Source organism: Dendrobates tinctorius, unplaced genomic scaffold, assembly GCF_039654945.1.
Source record: "Dendrobates tinctorius isolate UK_male_01 unplaced genomic scaffold, ASM3965494v1 ptg000022l, whole genome shotgun sequence".
Classification (NCBI taxonomy): Eukaryota; Metazoa; Chordata; class Amphibia; order Anura; family Dendrobatidae; genus Dendrobates; species Dendrobates tinctorius.
In genome coordinates, this window is record NW_027361690.1 from 112,889,679 (window position 1) to 112,907,966 (window position 18,288).

General features: G+C 48.8%; 1 protein-coding gene across 1 annotated transcript in view; it reads right to left on the reverse strand.

The window, feature by feature from the left end:
* SLC4A5 (solute carrier family 4 member 5) overlaps positions 1-18,288 on the reverse strand; it is a 185,087-nt gene that overhangs the window by 84,250 nt on the left and 82,549 nt on the right. Inside the window, exons 8-11 of the mRNA XM_073569061.1 lie at positions 17,394-17,481; positions 14,797-14,951; positions 14,435-14,578; positions 1,831-2,005 (exon numbers count right to left, since the gene is read on the reverse strand). Of these exons, the coding sequence (XP_073425162.1) occupies positions 1,831-2,005; positions 14,435-14,578; positions 14,797-14,951; positions 17,394-17,481 (562 nt within the window). The remainder of the gene's footprint in view (positions 1-1,830; positions 2,006-14,434; positions 14,579-14,796; positions 14,952-17,393; positions 17,482-18,288) is intronic.

Below are 18,288 nucleotides of genomic sequence, written 5' to 3' on the forward strand. Positions count from 1 at the left end.
TTCCATCTGTACTATGTGCACGGCCAGGCTCTTGTACCACACCTTGGCTTTTCTCATAGCACTGTACGGCTGGAGGAACTGATCAGAGAGATCAACTCCCCCCATCTTCTTGTTGTACCCCAGTGCACAGTTTGGTTTGGGGTCCTGTGTAGAGCACTTATCATAGGCTGGACATTAGTGTTTCAGGCAATTTCAGAACTGAACAGCCAATTACAGTGATTGTAGTTGTGGGATGCGGCACCACCAAACGTGGCTATGAGTGCCCTGTTAGGAACATCAGTTACCTTCATGCCATCACCGTGCGTTTAGCCATGGTAATCTCATGAATAACATGACGTATGACGTATATATATATCATGTAGCAGAGTGTATCTTTTGAGAATCCACCGGTACACAGGAGAACATGCTGCGTTCGGCGCACACGGGCGCACCTTCAAAAGTGCGCAGCGCATGGCAAAATCCTGCTAGCGCACGGCCAGCGCACGATCTGCGCACCCTATGCTAAAGATAGGGTGCGCAGATCGCAAGCACCCATGTGCGCTAGAAGGCGGCGATGACCGGAAGGGGCGGGCAGGGAGCCGGCAGGGGGCGGGGCTTAGCGGCGGCCGTGCGCAGGCCGTCGCTGCGCTATAAAGCGCAAATGTGAAGCTAGCCTTATATAAACAATAAGTCCTTTTCTGTTGCATATGCCAACACTTCATTGGTCAGAAAGTCCTTCCCTTCCATGGTATATACTGTATATACTTCAAATGTCGGGAAGGGGTTAAAGAGGCTGTCTCAACATGATAAATGGTTAAAATTGCAAAGTGCTTGTAAAAACATGTGAGATTGCAATTTACTTGTTATTAAAAGTCTTCTCTTATCATGAAAGGAGGGATTTTTCCTCTGTAGAGCATCCGCAGTGGCCGGTCTACATAGGCAAATAGCGTATCATTTGAAATCTCTGTGATATAGAGCTTGTAAGCGCTGCTCTGAAGCTGGCCGGATCGCTCAGTTCTGCAGCTTCAGTGCCCCTGCGCTCCTCTGAAACCTCTGCTTACAGTATCCAATGCACGCAGTTCAGCTCAATGGCACAACCATGTGTTACTGCGTAAAGGACCTGCCTGAAAATACATAGAATGAAAAACCGGGTAAGCAGTGCAAGAACAATGCGGTAGTTCCTTCTGAGCGTTTTCTTTACACTACGGCATTCCTGCTACCATTTGTGTGGGGCAGTTCCTCGGGAGCGGGCGGCCCTCTTAATTGTAAGGCTGCGTTCACACATTGTTGTTTTTTGCTACTGACATGGGAGACTGTGCATTTCTATCATGGTTGCAGCAAAAAAAAAAAAACAATGAAAAACACAACGGCAGCAAAGTGTGACAGCAAGCTAGAGGTCAGCTGTGACTTTCAAGCCATGAAGGGCAAGTGCAGATGAACATATTTTCGGTCCAAGTGCGATCATTGGATCATACTCGGACCAATGTTAGTCTATGGGCTCGGGCACACGTACGATTTTTTCCTCAGAAAAAGCCGGTGTGAGGAAAAAAAATCTTACAGCATGCACAATTTGCATCCGATATTTGGATCACACAAGTCCTATGAGTGCGCTTAAACCATTGGACCGCACTCGGATGACATCTGAGGGCAGTCAGACTTTCACAGTCTGTCAGAAAAGAGATGGAGACATTTTTTTCTCCATCTTCTCCCCATCCAAGAACATCGGATTACACTCTGATCACTCTGATCAAGTTCTGATTATTAGCATAATCGGCCAGATTCTCTCGGTGGTGTGACCCGAGCCTTAAAGACACCTCTGACACCATTCTAGGCCTCCATCCTTGCTCATACCTGATAGTTGTCTGTAGCATCACCCAGCAACCCACCAAATGTGATGGCATTTGTTATACAACCGAGGTAGATGAAAAGAATGGCGGAAATGGACTGAATGTGGAAGGCTTCATAGAAATCACTCAGGAACCATGGAAGTTTTCTTTTAATATCCAGGTAAAGTCCTCCACAGAATCTGTAGGGCAAATACTGACATCAGCCGAGGCCCTCAATAAACGTATGATCTGATTGTATGTAGATTTAACTAGATTTTCACATTTAGTCATAAAATTATGATTTTTTTTGTTAATCTTCAATTAGAGTAAAGTAAATCTCCACCCTTTATGTCATTTATTGGTCTATGTTTTTGTGCTGAATAATTTAAAAATTTAACATTATTATTAACATCAATCTTATTTTCCAGTGCAAATGCATTGAGTGCCTTATTGCATGTAATCTGTCAGCAGGTTTTACAATGTAATCTGAAAGCATCATGATGTAGGGGCAGAGACCCTGATTCCAGCAATGTGTCATTTACTGGGTTGTGTGTTGGTGCGTTGATACAATCAGTGTTTTATCAGCAGGTGATTATCATTACAAAACTAGGTGTCTCCTGCCTCCTAGTCCTCCTGCTCGGTGTGATCTCATATAGAATCACTATACAATATGCACATAATGCAACATGCATATACAGTATTTATGTACATACTAATGACATGAGGGGTGAATTAGATTAGAGGGAAAATATCACCAGGTTTCTTCTACCCCCATCTGAGAGCAGCATGATGTAGCTGCAAAGACCCTGATTCCAGCAATCTATCACTAAAGGCCCCTTTACACTTAGCGATGTACCAGCGATCCGACCAGTGATCCGACCCGGTCAGGATCGCTGGTGCATCGCTAAATGATCGCTAGTGAGCTTCCACACAGGAAGATCTCACAGCGATGCAGCAGCGATACAGCGGACGATACTCACCTTTCACACACAGTGATCCTGACGTCCTCCCGCCCGCCTCCACGCGTCGCTCGTCAGCGCCAGTAGGAAGCGCCCGACGAGAAATGGAGCCGGACATTCTCGCGCGATCAGCGATGGACAGCGGGGGAGCCGGTCGGAGGTAAGTATCACACATAGCGATATCGCTAGCAGTATCGCTATAACGTCACAAAATTGGTGACATTATAGCGATATCGCTATGTGTAAAACCCCCTTTACTTAACAGCTATTTTAATAACCCCATTTCTGGGGCCTGAGGTATACAGCACAAGGGTGGTACATGGGGCCTGAGGTATACAGCACATGGGGGGTACATGGAGCCTGTGGTATACAGCACATGGGGGGTACATGGAGCATGTGGTGTACAGCACATGGGGGGTACATGGAGCCTGAGGTATACAGCACATGGGGAGTACATGGAGCCTAAGGTATACAACACATGGGGGGTACATGGAGCCTGAGGTATACAGCACATGGGGGGTACATGGAGCCTGAGGTATACAGCACATGGGGGGTACATGGAGCCTGAGGTATACAGCACATGGGGGGTACATGGAGCCTGAGGTATACAGCACATGGGGGGTAAATGGAGCCTGTGGCAGAGCGGACCAAAGTGGAGCTGGCCAAGATGGAGATGGCAGAGCAGAGAGAGGAGAGTCAGCGAGCAGGGGGAGCTCTGGCCTTCGACCAGGTACCTTCAACAGCAAGCCACAAAAAGATCCAGTATAATGCCTTCCGACAGTTGGGGGAGGCAGAGGAAGACATTGATGGCTTTCTGCAGGACTTTGAGCGGCAGTGTGCCCTTCATCAAGTGAAGCCGGAGGAACGGGATCAGATTCTGGCCAGCAAGCTGACAGGCCGGGCAGCGGACGCCTATCGCACGGTACCTGATGAGGACTGTATGGACTATGAGTGGATCAAAGAAGTGATCTTGGCCCGGTATGCGCTGACACCAGAGGCATACCGCCAAAAGTTCCGCGGACTTATAAAACGCGTAACCGATACCCACGCTGAATGGGCCTGTAAATTACGGCGGTCACTGCTACAGTGGGTACAAGGGAGCCAAGCAACCACTAAGGAGGACATCCTCCAGCTCTTCTTGTTGGAATGATTCTTTAATGGACTAAACCCCGAGACACAGGAATGGCTTCGGGACAGGCGGCCAATGATTCTTGAGGAAGCCGCTCGTCTGGCCGATGAACCTCATGATGCCAGGAGGCCGCAGTTGTCCGGATCAAAGATGGTCACTAGGGGCCTGCCCATGAACCTGGAGGGCCTCAAACCACCAAAGATTGTAGGGGGACCAGCTAGAAACCCGGCCTACCACAGTCCACCTGGGGTACGATGCCACACCTGCTGTCAGCTGGGCCACCTGCAAAGACAATGTCCCAACCGGACTCAGCATACCCAGTGGCCAAAGGCGGGAACAGCTACCTTCAGCCGGGCTGCTGTACACTGTTACCAAGGCGAAGCTGACCCGGCATTGGGGGCTACGACTAACCAAGGGGTGGAAGAGATGGAGGAAGTGCTGCATGAAGTAGACCCCGTGCAGGCAGCCCGGGCAGATAATCGACAACAGCATCGACAGGTCGTGTGGGTTAATGGGAAACGTATGCAGGGATTAAGAGATTCCGGAGCAACTTTGACCCTTGTGAAGCCTCATCTCGTCCGGGACCAAGAGAAGACGGACCGGACAGTGGCAGTCCGTGTAGCAGGGGAGCCATACATCGACTGCCCACTGCCAGGATTCACCTGAACTGGGGAGTCGGGGATGGCTTTGTTGAGGTCGGCTTGATGGAGGATTTGCCTGCAGACGTCTTGCTGGGAAATGACTTGGGGCCCATGTTGTCTGCATTCTTGGTGGCCCCTCTGGCTGAGACATATCCTGTGACCACCCGGAGACAAGCTCGAGCTGCGGAGGTGGAATCACACTCAGAGGAGGCCCAGGTAAGACATCCCAGCCCTACACGTATTCCCATAGCCAGACACATTTCTTGGGCCACCCCAGATGAATTTAAGAGGGAGTTACTTGAGGATCCTTCATTAGAGGGATATCGTGGGAAGGCACAGGAGGGGAGAGGGGTACTGGAAGGGGAACAGTTGGTATGGAAGCAGGGACTCCTCTACCAGATCACAGAGCAGCACCACACAGGGACAAGCCCCACTATAAGACGACAGCTGGTAGTTCCCAAGAAGTATAGGCAGGAGCTACTGCGAATCTCTCATAACATACCCTTAGCCGGGCACTTCTTTTGGCCAGGGGTACCCTATGATGTTCCTCAGTACTGCCAGACCTGTGACAGTGGCCAGCGCATTGGCAAGAGGGGGGATCAATGCAAGGCCAAATTGCGCCCCCTCCCCATTGTGGAGGAACCATTTATCCGAGTAGCAGTCGATCTGATAGGGCCGTTAGCCAAACCCAGTCCGTCAGGGAAAAAGTATATATTGACAGTGGTAGATTATGCCACACGGTATCCAGAGGCGGTTGCATTACCTAACATACTGGCAGAGACGGTGGCGGCCGCCCTGCTCCAGGTGTTCTCACGGGTTGGATTTCCCCGGGAGATTATCTCGGACCAGGGTACCCAGTTTACAGCAGAGGTGACCAACCAACTGTGGAAGCTGCGCGGCGTAAAGTCCATTAGAAGCGCCCCGTACCACCCACAAACCAATGGGTTGTGTGAACGCTTTAACGGGACATTAAGACAGCTCATTGGGACTTTTACCAGGACATACAGGGACTGGGAGAAATTCTTGCTACACCTCCTGTTTGCCTATCAGGAGGTGCCCCAAGAATCCACAGGGTTCTCCCCGTTCTAGCTGGTATACGGGAGATGGGTAAGGGGACCCCTAGACTTAGTGCTGGAACACTGGGAAGGGGAGGGCCTCATAGAAGGGGTACCTATTGTACCCTATGTGCTGGAATTCCGGGACCGCCTACAGGAGCTGACTCAGGCTGTACGTGAGAACATGCAGGCGACCCAGTGGCGCCAGCGCATATGGTATGATCGGAGGGCCAGAGAGCACACTTTGGAAATAGGACAGAAGGTCCTGGTGTTAGGCTAGTTTCACACTTGCTTTTTTTTGCAGCGCGTTTTTCCCGCAAAAAAACGCATTGAAAAAACGCATACAAAAGCATACAACTGCTGCGTTTTTTTCAAGCATTTTTATGAGCATGCATGAAAAAAACGCAGCGTTTTTATGCGTTTGTATGCGTTTTTAGTGCGTTTTTACCGCGTTTGCGTTTTTTTCCAACATTAGGTGGCCCCTCACACTAACCCAAACCATGACTTTACTAACCATAACCCTGACCCTAACCCTAACCCTAACCCTGACCCTAACCCTTAACCAAACCATACTTAACCCTAACCCAAACCCTAACTAACCCTAACCCTGACCTTAACCCTGACCCTAACCCTAACCCTGACCCTAACCCTAACCCTGACCCTAACCCTGACCCTAACCCTTAACCAAACCATACTTAACCCTAACCCTGACCCTAACCCTTAACCAAACCATACTTAACCCTAACCCTGACCCTAACCCTAACCCTGACCCTAACCCTTAACCAAACCATACTTAACCCTAACCCTGACCCTAACCCCAACCCTAACCCTGACCCTGACCCTAACCCTAAACCCCCTTAACTAACCCTAACTCTAACCCAAACCCCTAAATTCCATGGTTAACAAAAAAAACGCATGTGCAAAAAAACGCATACATGAGCATGCCAGTGCGCACGCATGCGCATCCATAGGCTATAATGGCCATTTTTAGCGCAAAACGTGCGCATACGTGCGCATGCGCTTTTTTGCAGGGCCAAAAAATGCAACATGCTGCGTCTGGAAAATACAAATGCACACCCCAAAAAAACGCAGCGCATGAAAATCGCATACGTGCGCTTACCAGCGCGCAGGTATGCGCACCCATGTTAAATATAGGGGAAAAAACGCATGCGCACGTATGCGTTTTTTTCCAGCGCAAAAAAACGCAAATGTGAAACCAGCCTTAGAGCCCACTAAGCAGAATAAGTTTCAAGCTGCATGGCAGGGGCCCTACCAGGTAGTGGGGAAAATAGCCGACACAACCTATAATGTCGCCGATTGTGACGACCCCAGGGTTATCCGCATGTTCCACGTGAATATGCTGAAGCCCTACCGGGAGCGCCCTGAAGAGGTAGTGGCCATCTGTGCACCTGATGCAGAGGATTTAGCCGGACTTCCCTTGCCGGATGTCTTAGGGGAAAGGACTCAGTCTAAAACATGGGACTAGGTACACTTGGGTGAAGACCTAGGCCCCCGGGAGAGCCAGCAGGCGGAGGAGTTGTTGAGGCAGCGACAGAGGATGTTTTCGGGGAGACCAGGGTACACTCGCCTGGCACAACACAAGGTTGAGACCCAGGATCAGACCCCCCTGCGACAAAACCCCTTCCGCGCCCCTGAGTCTGTACGAGAGGGGATGCGACAAGAGATACAAGAGATGCTGCGTTTAGGGGTCATTGAAGAGTCAGATAGTCCCTGGGCATCCCCCGTAGTGTTAGTGCCCAAGAAGGATGGGACTACACGGTTTTGTGTAGACTACCGTAGGCTCAATGAGAAAACAGTGACGGATGCATACCCCATGCCGCGTGTGGATGAGTTGTTAGACCGGCTGGCGGGGGCAAAGTATTTGACCACCATCGATCTATGCAAAGGCTACTGGCAGATTCCCCTTAGTCCTAACGCTATTCCCAAATCGGCATAAGTCACCCCGTTCGGCTTATTCCAGTTTTGAGTTTTGCCATTCGGGATGAAGAATGCCCCGGCGACCTTCCAAAGGCTGGCTGACCGGCTTCTGGATGGTCTCCAGGACTATGCTTGTGCCTACCTGGATGACATCACCATCTACAGTGCGACATGGGAAGAGCATCTAAATCACCTAGAGACAGTATTGGACAGGATCCACCAGGCCGGAATCACCCTGAACCCAAACAAGTGTCACGTGGTCAAAGCAGAGGTTCAGTATTTAGGGCATTGGGTGGGAAGTGGGAAACAGCAACCAGAACCAGCCAAGATTGAGGCCATAGCCAAGTGCAGGCCCGGATTGGCAATATAACCAACCGGGCATTTTCCCGCTGGGCCGCTGTCACGTGGGCCGCGGGCGGCACCGCCCAATCATCTGGCCGCTTGCCAGCTGCTGCGGCCACTGTTGCTCCTGCCGCCGGCCCTCTGTGGGCACGGCGGTGATAGTTTCAAGTTCCTCCCGCACTGCAGGGAGATAAGCCGCCATGCCCCCCATCCTCGCCTTAGCATGAGACCCCCTCCCCCCCGCAGCCACTCACAGCGTCGCACTCGCTTGCCTGCTCGCTCTGTTCGCAGGACCTGTGATGAGGTCACAGGAGGGGAGGAGTCAGGGGGTCACATGATCAGGAGCCTTTGTCCAGACCCCCCGATCATGTCACCCCTGACTCCGCCCCTCCTGTGACCTCATCACAGGTCCTGTGTGCTCAGCCTTGCCTCTACCGTCTGCAAGACTCTGCTTTGCTGTTGTCATGGTGCTGGTTGAGGTAAGTATGTGTGGGGTCAGGATTTACAGTGTGGATGTAGCAGAGCTGTGTGTGTATGAGGTGTACGGAGCGGAGCCGTCTGTGTACGAGGTGTACGGAGCGGAGCCGCGTGTGTACGAGGTGTACGGAGCGGAGCCGCGTGTGTGTGAGGTGTACGGAGCGGAGCCGCATGTGTGTGCGAGGTGTACGGAGCAGAGCCGTGTGTGTATGAGCTGTACGGAGCAGAGCCGTGTGTGTGCGAGGTGTACGGAGAGGAGCCGTGTGTGTACGAGGTGTATGGAGAGGAGCCGTGTGTGTATGAGGTGTACGGAGCGGAGCCGTGTGTGTACGAAGTGTACGGAGAGGAGCCGCGCGTGTACGAGGTGTACGGAGAGGAGCCGCGCGTGTACGAGGTGTACGGAGAGGAGCCGCGCGTGTACGAGGTGTACGGAGAGGAGCCGCGCGTGTACGAGGTGTACGGAGAGGAGCCGTGTGTACGAGGTGTACGAAGAGGAGCCGTGTGTACGAGGTGTACGGAGAGGAGCCGTGTGTACGAGGTGTACGGAGAGGAGCCGCGTGTGTACGAGGTGTACGGAGAGGAGCCGCGTGTGTACGAGGTGTACGGAGAGGAGCCGTGTGTGTATGAGGTGTACGGAGCGGAGCCGTGTGTGTACGAAGTGTACGGAGAGGAGCCGCGTGTGTACGAGGTGTACGGAGAGGAGCAGCGCGTGTACGAGGTGTACGGAGAGGAGCCGCGCGTGTACGAGGTGTACGGAGAGGAGCCGCGCGTGTACGAGGTGAACGGAGAGGAGCCGCGCGTGTACGAGGTGTACGGAGAGGAGCAGCGCATGTACGAGGTGTACGGAGAGGAGCCACGCGTGTACGAGGTGTACGGAGAGGAGCCGCGCGTGTACGAGGTGAACGGAGAGGAGCCGTGTGTGTATGAGGTGTACGGAGAGGAGCCGTGTGTACGAGGTGTACGGAGAGGAGCCACGCGTGTACGAGGTGGACAGAGTGGAGTCGTATGTATATGGAGTGGAGCCATATGTGTAAGGGATGTACAGAGCGGAGCCAAGTGTGTACAAAGCATACAAAGCGTGCTTTTCCCACGGACACAGGAGTACACGCGGAGCCCCGAGGAGCATTTTAAAACACACACATGACGTTCCACCTGAAGTGATATGCTGGAAGCTGACCGGAAATGAGAAAATTTCTTGAGGAGATTGTGACGGAACTAGGAATGCTTCAGATCCATCACCGTGTCCTCCTCCGACAGCGCAGACAGCAGGATCGCCTTGGAATCGGGGATGCCGGCCATGTGAGCGGATCATGATAGGTCGTGCACCGGGAGGCTCAGGTGGGCACTACAATGGGAGCCGGGCTGCTATAGTATCTTTGTAGAATCTTTCTTTCTCTCTTTTTCTTTCTCTCTGTTCTTTCTTTCTCTCTGTTCTTTCTTCCCCTCTTTCTTTCTTTTTCTTTCCTCTCTTTCTCTCTGTTCTTTCTTTCTTTCTTTTCTTTACTTCTTTCTTTCTCTCTCTGTTCTTTCTCTGTCTCTCTCTGTTCTTTCTTTCTTTCCCCTCTTTCTTTCTCTCTCTGTTCTTTCTCTGTCTCTCTCTGTTCTTTCTTTGTCTCTCACTGTTCTTTCTTTCTTTCCCCTTTCTTTCTCGCTCTCTCTGTTTTCTTTTTTCTCTCTCTCTCTGTTTTCTCTCTTCCTTAGTGCCAGTCAGTGTGCCCATAATGCCAGCCACTGTGCCCTCAGTACCAGTCAGTGTGATCAGCAGTGCTAAATGGGTGCGACTAGGTGTGCACATGGGTGTGACTAGTTGTGAAATGGGTGTGGCTGGGCGTGGCCAAAATTTGCAGCTGCGTGCGCCGCAGTCTTTGTCCATCTTTCCCTTCTTCAAAAGTTGGGAGGTATGATAGGGGCAGCTATGACCAGGGGGTCTGGTTGCCCAATAGAGAGCGGTTCTGCCAGGAATTCTGTAATCATGCATACAAAAGGGGACAGAGATTTGGGAGGAGTACTGTACCTAAAAGCAATAAATAGGACTGAGCTGAAATACTGGGCACAGCTATGACTACATGTTATATAGTCGTGTTAATCTCCTCTCACTTCTTGTAAACTACAAGTGTACAAAGATATTATATAGTCACCATGTGACTAGTGGGCCTGTGTAACTTCAAATGCCAGGGCTGAATCTTAGTCCCAGTCCGGCCCTGGCCAAGTGGCCCATCCCACGCACTAAAATCCAGGTCATGGCGTTTCTAGGGACAGCGGGGTATTACAGGAAATTCGTTCCCAATTACAGCAGCGTAGTCAATCCCCTCACTGATCTGACCCGTAAGAACCAACCCCGCCAGGTAACCTGGACCTCAGAGTGTGAGGAAGCCTTCTGCCAACTAAAGGACGCCCTCACTAATACCCCTGTATTGGCCGCACACGATCCAACTAAACGTTTCCTTGTTCACACAGACGCTTCTATGTTTGGATTGGGGGCAGTACTGAGACAAGTCGGGCCGGACGGCCAAGAACACCCGGTAGCTTACCTGAGTCGGAAACTACTGCCCCGTGAAGTAAGCTTTGCGGCCATCGAGAAGGAGTGCCTGGCGATAGTATGGGCACTCAAGAAGTTGCAACCATATTTGTATGGACGACAGTTTTCCCTCCTAACGGACCATAATCCCCTAGTCTGACTTAATCGGGTCTCCGTAGACAACGCCAGATTGCTGCGGTGGAGTTTAGCCCTACAACCTCTGGACTTCACCATCCACAACAGACCCGGCAAACAAAACGGTAATGCCGATGGACTAAGTCGACAAACGGAACTTGTACCAACCCCATAAACTTCGGTCATCCCCAAACCGATCCGATGAGGATCAGACTGTGTATGCCGATCGCGTCGCTGAAAAGGGGAGCCGTGTTACGTGTTACAGCACCACTCAGCACCCAGAATATGTTGTGCAGTTATATGTATGTATAATAGGTTCCATGTGAGATGCATGTCCCTAATGCATCAGTTCACAGGCTGCGCCCCTGGGCAGAGGGGACACGATATTCTCCTTTTGTCCGCCCTCCCCCCACCTTTGTAATTCCCACAGTAAACATCGGCAGGCTCCGGCCACCTGCGGCATTTGTAATGTATTTCTGGCCTGCCGCTTTTCTATTGGCCGGCCCTCTGTATCTGTGTGATATATTCTGTGTCCTGTGAGTAAAGTGTTGTCAGACTGGAAATACATGGAGAAGCAGTGATCTTTTATATGCGCCCATGTAACCAAGGAATTCCAGCCAGCGTCATTCATTCAGACTCCAGCCAATGCAGAGCGGACCTCCGAAAACATGAGGTGGTACTGAAAGAGGTACCCCAGCTTGGTAGACCCCGCTACAGGGGGTACATGGGGCCTGAGGTATCGTGATTACCTTGCACACTGCAGCCGCACAGGAGGACGTGACACTTTCAGCTCTGCTATCTCGCTCAGCAGTGGATGGAGCGGGGGAGGGCAGCGACTCCTGTCAGGGTTGGTTCCTGTGCGTGGAGTCCGGCGTCTCCCTGGTGCAGTCTCGCTGACAATGCAACCCCCTTGTCTATTGCTGCAGCAGGATTATAACTCTGCCTCTCCTGGAGCCAGCACCGCAGGAGTCTCCTCACTGACTCAGTCCCTCACCTGGAGCAGCACAGCAGGAGTCTCCCGAGTCCCCACTGATGGGAAAAGCGCGGCAAGATACCGCGCACAATTTTTAAAGGGCCCGCGGCCAAAAAATAGGGAAAGTGGGGAAAGCGGCTGCGGGCCGCCAAAATGATATGGCAGGCCGTATACGGCCAGCGGGCCGGACGTTCCCCACCCCTGCACTAAATGTTCGGTCTGTTAGGTATGATGAGATCCAGGATAGGGCCAAGTCTGTGATGCCAAGAGATGAGAGAGTCTGTAGCAGGAGGGAATGGTCTATGGTGTCGAAGGCAGAGGACAGGTCCAGTAGAAGGAGGACAGAGTAGTGTCGCTTGCTCTTGGCGGTTAGTAAGTCGTTAGTGACTTTAGTTAGGGCAGTTTCAGTTGAATGATGCGGTCGGAAGCCAGATTGTAACCGGTCAAAGAGGGAACAGGAGGAGAGGTGGGAGGACAGTTCAAGATATACATGCTGCTCCAGTAGTTTTGAGGCGTAAGCGAGAAGAGATATCGGGCGATAGTTAGACACAGAGGATGGGTCAAGGGATGGCTTTTTGAGGATGGGTGTGATTGAGACATGTTTGAAGGATGAGGGAAAGACACCATTTGTAAGTGAAAGGTTGAAGAGGTGTGTTAGAGATGAGATGAAGACTGTGGTCAAGTTAGAGATGAGGTGAGACAGGAGTGGGTCAAGGGCACAAGTGGTAAGGTGTGATCTTGACAGAAGGGTGGAGAGCTGATCTTCTGTCATGGTGGAGAAGCTGGCTTTTGCAGAACAGGACTGAGCGGCTAAGAGGGGCATTGGGGGCTGCGGGCCAAAATTTTGTCTGATCGTGTCGATCTTCTGCTTAAAGAAGGAGGCAAAGTCTTCAGCAGAAATGAGAGGAGGGGGAGGAGGTGCTGTGGGACAGAGTAGAGAATTGAAAGTGTTGACGAGCTCTTTAGGGTTGTGAGACAGGGAGGATATGAGAGATGCGAAGTAAGTTTGTTTTGCGGCAGAGAGCGTGGACTTAAAGCTGGCGAAGGACTGCTTGTATGCGCTGAAGTGCTCAGTAGAATGGGTTCTCTTCCATCTCCGCTCAGCGGCCCTGGAAACCCGTCTCAGTTCTTTGGTCAGGCTGGTCAGCCAGGGCTGCCTGTTGATTGTTTGAGTTTTGCTCTGCGTGAGGGGGGCAGCCGAATCAAGTGTTGCTGTTATTGTGGTGTTATAAAAAGAGGCAGCAGCGTCTGTGTCATGAAGGGAAGCTTTGTCTGTAAGAAGGAGAAGGGACTCAGAGAGTGATTGTAAATTGAGGTGTTTGAGATTCCTGCGAGGGTGAGCGAGTTTATGGAGCGGGGGTTGCGCAGTAGGAGAGGAGAGGGAAGAGAATGTCAGTAGGTTGTGGTCAGACAGGAGGAGGGGTGAGTTATTGAGATTAGTGAGGGAACAGAGACGGGTGAAGATAAGGTCCAGTGTGTGACCATCTTTGTGAGTGGCCGCAGAGGACCATTGGGTGAGGCCGAGGGAAGCCGTGAGCGGTAGAAAGTTTAGAGGCAGCCGGGGTGGAAGTGTCAATGGGGATGTTGGGGATGTCAGCAGATTGGATCAAAATGACAGCAAGCAGCCCAGTAAGTGACACATCGCTGGAATCATGGTCTCAGATCCTACATCATGCTGCTCTCGGATTACATAACAGAACCTGATGAAATATTCCCATTAATGCCATAGAGTGCAATGATCCAATCCTATCTCCCCATTAGGCGGAGATTACAGTAAAATTGCAAATCATCCACATTTATAGTTTTAATGGCAAGAAGCTGTACTTACTGGTGAGCAGCCTTCACAGGTGGTAACATTATCCTGCCACCTCTATAGTGCACAATATTTCCATACGTTATATGTGAGATGAGTGCTGTAGTTACTGGTGAGCTGCCTACACAGGTTACTGGTGGTAACGGAATCCTGCCACCTCTATAGTTTATATGTGAGATGACTGCTGTACTTACTGGTGAACAGCCTTCACAGGTGGTAACATTATCCTGCCACCTCTATAGTGCACGATATTTCCATTCTTTATATGTGAGACGACTGCGGTATATGAATATGTTTTATTTGGCTTCTAAGAAATATGTCAGCAGCTGTCTGCATCCCTGGGCCGTTCTTGTTTTTTGTAATGCTAGCTTTTTTAAATACCGCATATATTCTGATGAACGAGTTATTTGATATCATGAAAACTATATACAGTATTTTTTATATACATTGGGATGCTGCTTTCTTTCTGTTTTGTGGTGTTAGCGTTAACCCTTTGAGAGTTGCCCCCTGGTGATCATGTATGATGCTTAAGTGTAAGAATGACTGCAGGATTTCATTCTTTTAGACGGAAGTTTGAAAACTATGAAAAAACTAGAAAACATTTTGAAGAACATTTGCTTAAATTAAAATGTTTTTGGCTGTTCCGCACCTGCCAGTCCAGGAGAGTTCCTCCCCAACCTCATGTGCCCCAGGCATTTCTCCATCCTCACTGCCTCCTCCGCCACTTCCGCCACCTCCTCCGCCAGCTGATCCATTCATTTGCCCGGCTTCATTAACTGAGAACACTGATTTTCTGCAGGAGACAAAGATTGAATTTGTTGACATTCATGAAATAATACAGCTTTGGAGAAAAGTTTAGCTTGAACCTTGGAACAGCTATTTGTTACGTAGGGGGTGGTCTGGCTCTATTTATGGAGACCACCAGAGAAGGTAGTCTTGAGCTGGCAATCTTTCCTGCATGGGAAGAATTAGCGATACAGTGAACGCTGTGTGTAGCTTATAAATACCTACCTCTGATCTGCTGAGGGGATCTTTTTGGGAGGCTCTATTCTGATGGTAGGATCCCATTCTCCAGGTGGAAGGACAATGACTTCATCCAAGAACTCATCTATTCCTGCGATCAGATCCTCACGATCTCTGGCTTTGTAAGCGACATCACTGAACAACTAAAACAAGTAGATTGTAGGATAATACAATGGAGCCACTGGTAGGTAAGAATGTATTATGACTGTCACCATGGGAGGGGCTCATGAAAACCTTGCCAAAAAGTGGATGTTTTGGGGTGGGTTAAAGCCATTCCTGGGAGGACTGGGGTGGAGTTCGGGGCAGGATTTACCATAATTCGCCTTGAAATGTTGACAACTGTGCATTCAATGGTTGTATTAAATTAAAAAAAAATCTATTTTCTTTTTTTATAAATTTATTAACTGTTTTCCACAGGCTGCGGCTGACATTGCAGCTAATCTCTATTCCCCTGAAATGCCCGACAAATCCCCAAAACAAAAGACAGATTCCCCTTCAAAAAATTTTTTTCTAATCTCCCACCACCCAAATATTATATACAAAGAGCTACAGCAGAACCAAAATTATTGCTAACAAGTGAAGAAATAATCCCCCTAAAGTGGAAGCGATGGGATTAGAATTGACTCTTTATACAGACACTATGGGGCCGATTCATTTTTGGAGTAAAAATTGTTGAAATGCAATTTTTTTACCCAACTCTTTATTAGCAAAATTTTATGAATTTTGGAAAGTGGGTAGAACAAGGCCGGGAGAAGGCATGACTGAGAAAATCATTATAATTTTAAGCATAAAAGTGGTGCAAATAATGATACAAGTGTACACCAATCCCAGACTGACGTACCTTTCTTGCGGTGGTGCATGGCCGTTGTGTAAAAGAGTGCAGAAGCTGTTGACACCCCCCCTTGAAGATCTTATAGTTATGTAATGCATTGCCATGTTGTGAATGTTGTATTATCTATTTTGTGGCTTAGGGCACTTAGCTAAACAGTGGATGTTCTGTTTCTGACATTTAATTCATAATCCCTGATTATTCTGCTTGTTAATGTTTACAGTGCTTTCTGGCTCCATCTAGTGACCAGAGTCATAACCGCAGTGTTATTGTGTGTTTCACTTTCACTTTCTATTTCCCTCCGTTTGCAGTGCGTTCTGATAAGGTTGCAATGCACCCTGGTAGCCTTTTGCAAAAGATTATGGATAGTTCAGCCCCCATTTTCCCTCCAGTCCACCATTTTCTTTCTGCCTGCATTTAGGAAGCATCTCATTTCTTTTCTCCCCTTGTGACAGCATAGCTGGTATGTACTTATGTTTCCTGTATCCAATTCCTGTCTCATACTAGCCTGCTTAGTTAGTTCTCCCCTGGTTAGCTATTGGTACTGATGATGTATTATGTATATATGAATCCCTGATGAACCCAGTATTGATTGTATGCATGTATGTTTTTGTTTGCAGTTTCACCGTGCCAATATACCATCACGTTCAATAAAGCTCAGATTCAACTTACAGTCTCCTTATTGGACCCCAGTATAGCGGTTTAGCTGCCTGTATAAGCTACATGAATTCTGCTTCTTTTAGTGAGGACAGAACAGTGGATAAGGTTAATTATTTGGGTCAGCCCATGGTGGGAGGAGTTAAGTGGGAAATACAGTTTCCTGGTGTAAGGCATATAGGGAAAAATATTGAAAAGAGGTAGATGTATGGTCTTAATGTTAGTAGACCTGCCCTGAAATGGAGTGTTGTGTGCAAAGAGGAGAGACCATAATCTGATAGCATGTTTTAAGTAAACACAGGTTAAGTTGCAGAAGGATTTCTTATCTCAAGTGGCAGATGGGACCTACAAAAAACATTATCTATAGTAGATAAGAAAGTGTAGCCAGACCTGAGGGTCATAGAAAGAGAAGATGGGCAGGCTGGGACATGAGTTCTCCTACGAGGAGCTGAAGATGCAGTGGCATGGCAAGGAGCGTATGGCCCTCATAGAATGGACCTTGAGAATAGTAGTGAGGAGTCGTACAGACGCACCTCAGCCAGTGAGGTCCTCACACGAAGGGAAGATGGAGATTCCCATATTGATTAAATGGACTAGTGTAATATGAATCAGAAGAAATGCAGCGCCATGTGTAATCGTGAAGTTCCTGCCTCTGGTTTATGGAGAAGAAATGTTCTTTGAAGAAGGGTTCTTGAAGTGTTATGCCTATTATCCAATGTACATACTCCTCATCAGTTTGTTCAGTAAAGAAAAGTTTATTTTTGGTTTCTGCTCTCCCTCATTCATCTCTACTTCATTGGGTCCTGGCCTGCCATATGAGCGCAACAGGCTGTCTGCCAGTATCGCTAAAATAACAGCACACCCACCCCGCCAGGATCCCTAGCTTCCTGTAGCGTGGTGGGGCACGGACGTGGCGCCTGTTACAACTGAAAGGTGTGCCAAATTAATTAAGAATTGCCCGCCTCTTAACAATTTGGTGCATTTTACTCCAGCGCACTGCTCATTATGACTGGCATGCAAAACGCTAGTGTCAATGAATTGGGACTATGTGCACTAACATATCTACATGAAAATCACCTGTGCAGTATCTATTACTTACATCATCCACCATTAAGGTTGCAATCGCTCTGCCAATTTCAATGTAAGACTTGATTTTCCCCATTGGTCCCAGTAGAATAAAAAGGAACCTAATAAACAGGGAGGAATAATATAGTTAGGAACAGTAATAACCCTTCTATATATGCAAATGATCAAATAAGTTTTACATATAGCTGTTGACATTATAATGATAATTAAAAAATATAAAGAAACTCTACTCATTTATTCTTTCCCATGATGATCCAGCACTGACAATCTAGCGATGCTATGTCGTATTTACTTGTGGCCAACACAATCAGTGGCTGCAGAGGTCACGTATTGTACAATGCTGAGCAATAGAAGCCCCGATGCAGCCGTGGTCACGTGTCAGCCGTATATATACCAATGGAGGATCAGCACTGGATAATCAAGGGAAAGATTAGGTGCGCAGTGGTTTTTCTTCATTACATTGCTCTTTGTAAAATAATTTGATGCAGTAATTTGGATGACCCCACTTAAGCGGACCTGTCTCTTGCTATAAATATGTCATTTTTTTACCTAATGTAAATGTTGCTGTTTTCCCGAATTTCTTGTTGTTGTTTTATGACGATGATTATTATTACGGTAATTTCAACTCTATTACTCCAATTTTATAGAGGCAAATTTTGTGTCAAAATCTGCATGTACTTGCTGGAAAAAAATCTAGCATATTCTATAAGATAATGTATTACTTTGGTTACTGCTAGAGGAGAAAAGTCCACATAATGTCCAATGTCCAAGCTCTGTCCAGACATCTCTGCATTCTCCAGTGGTCAGATCCCCATCAGCTAGGAGATACAGTATAATCTATCCTAAAGATACACGATAACTTATGTTCCATGGACAACCCCTTTAATGGGGGGCTAGTGCTGTTATTG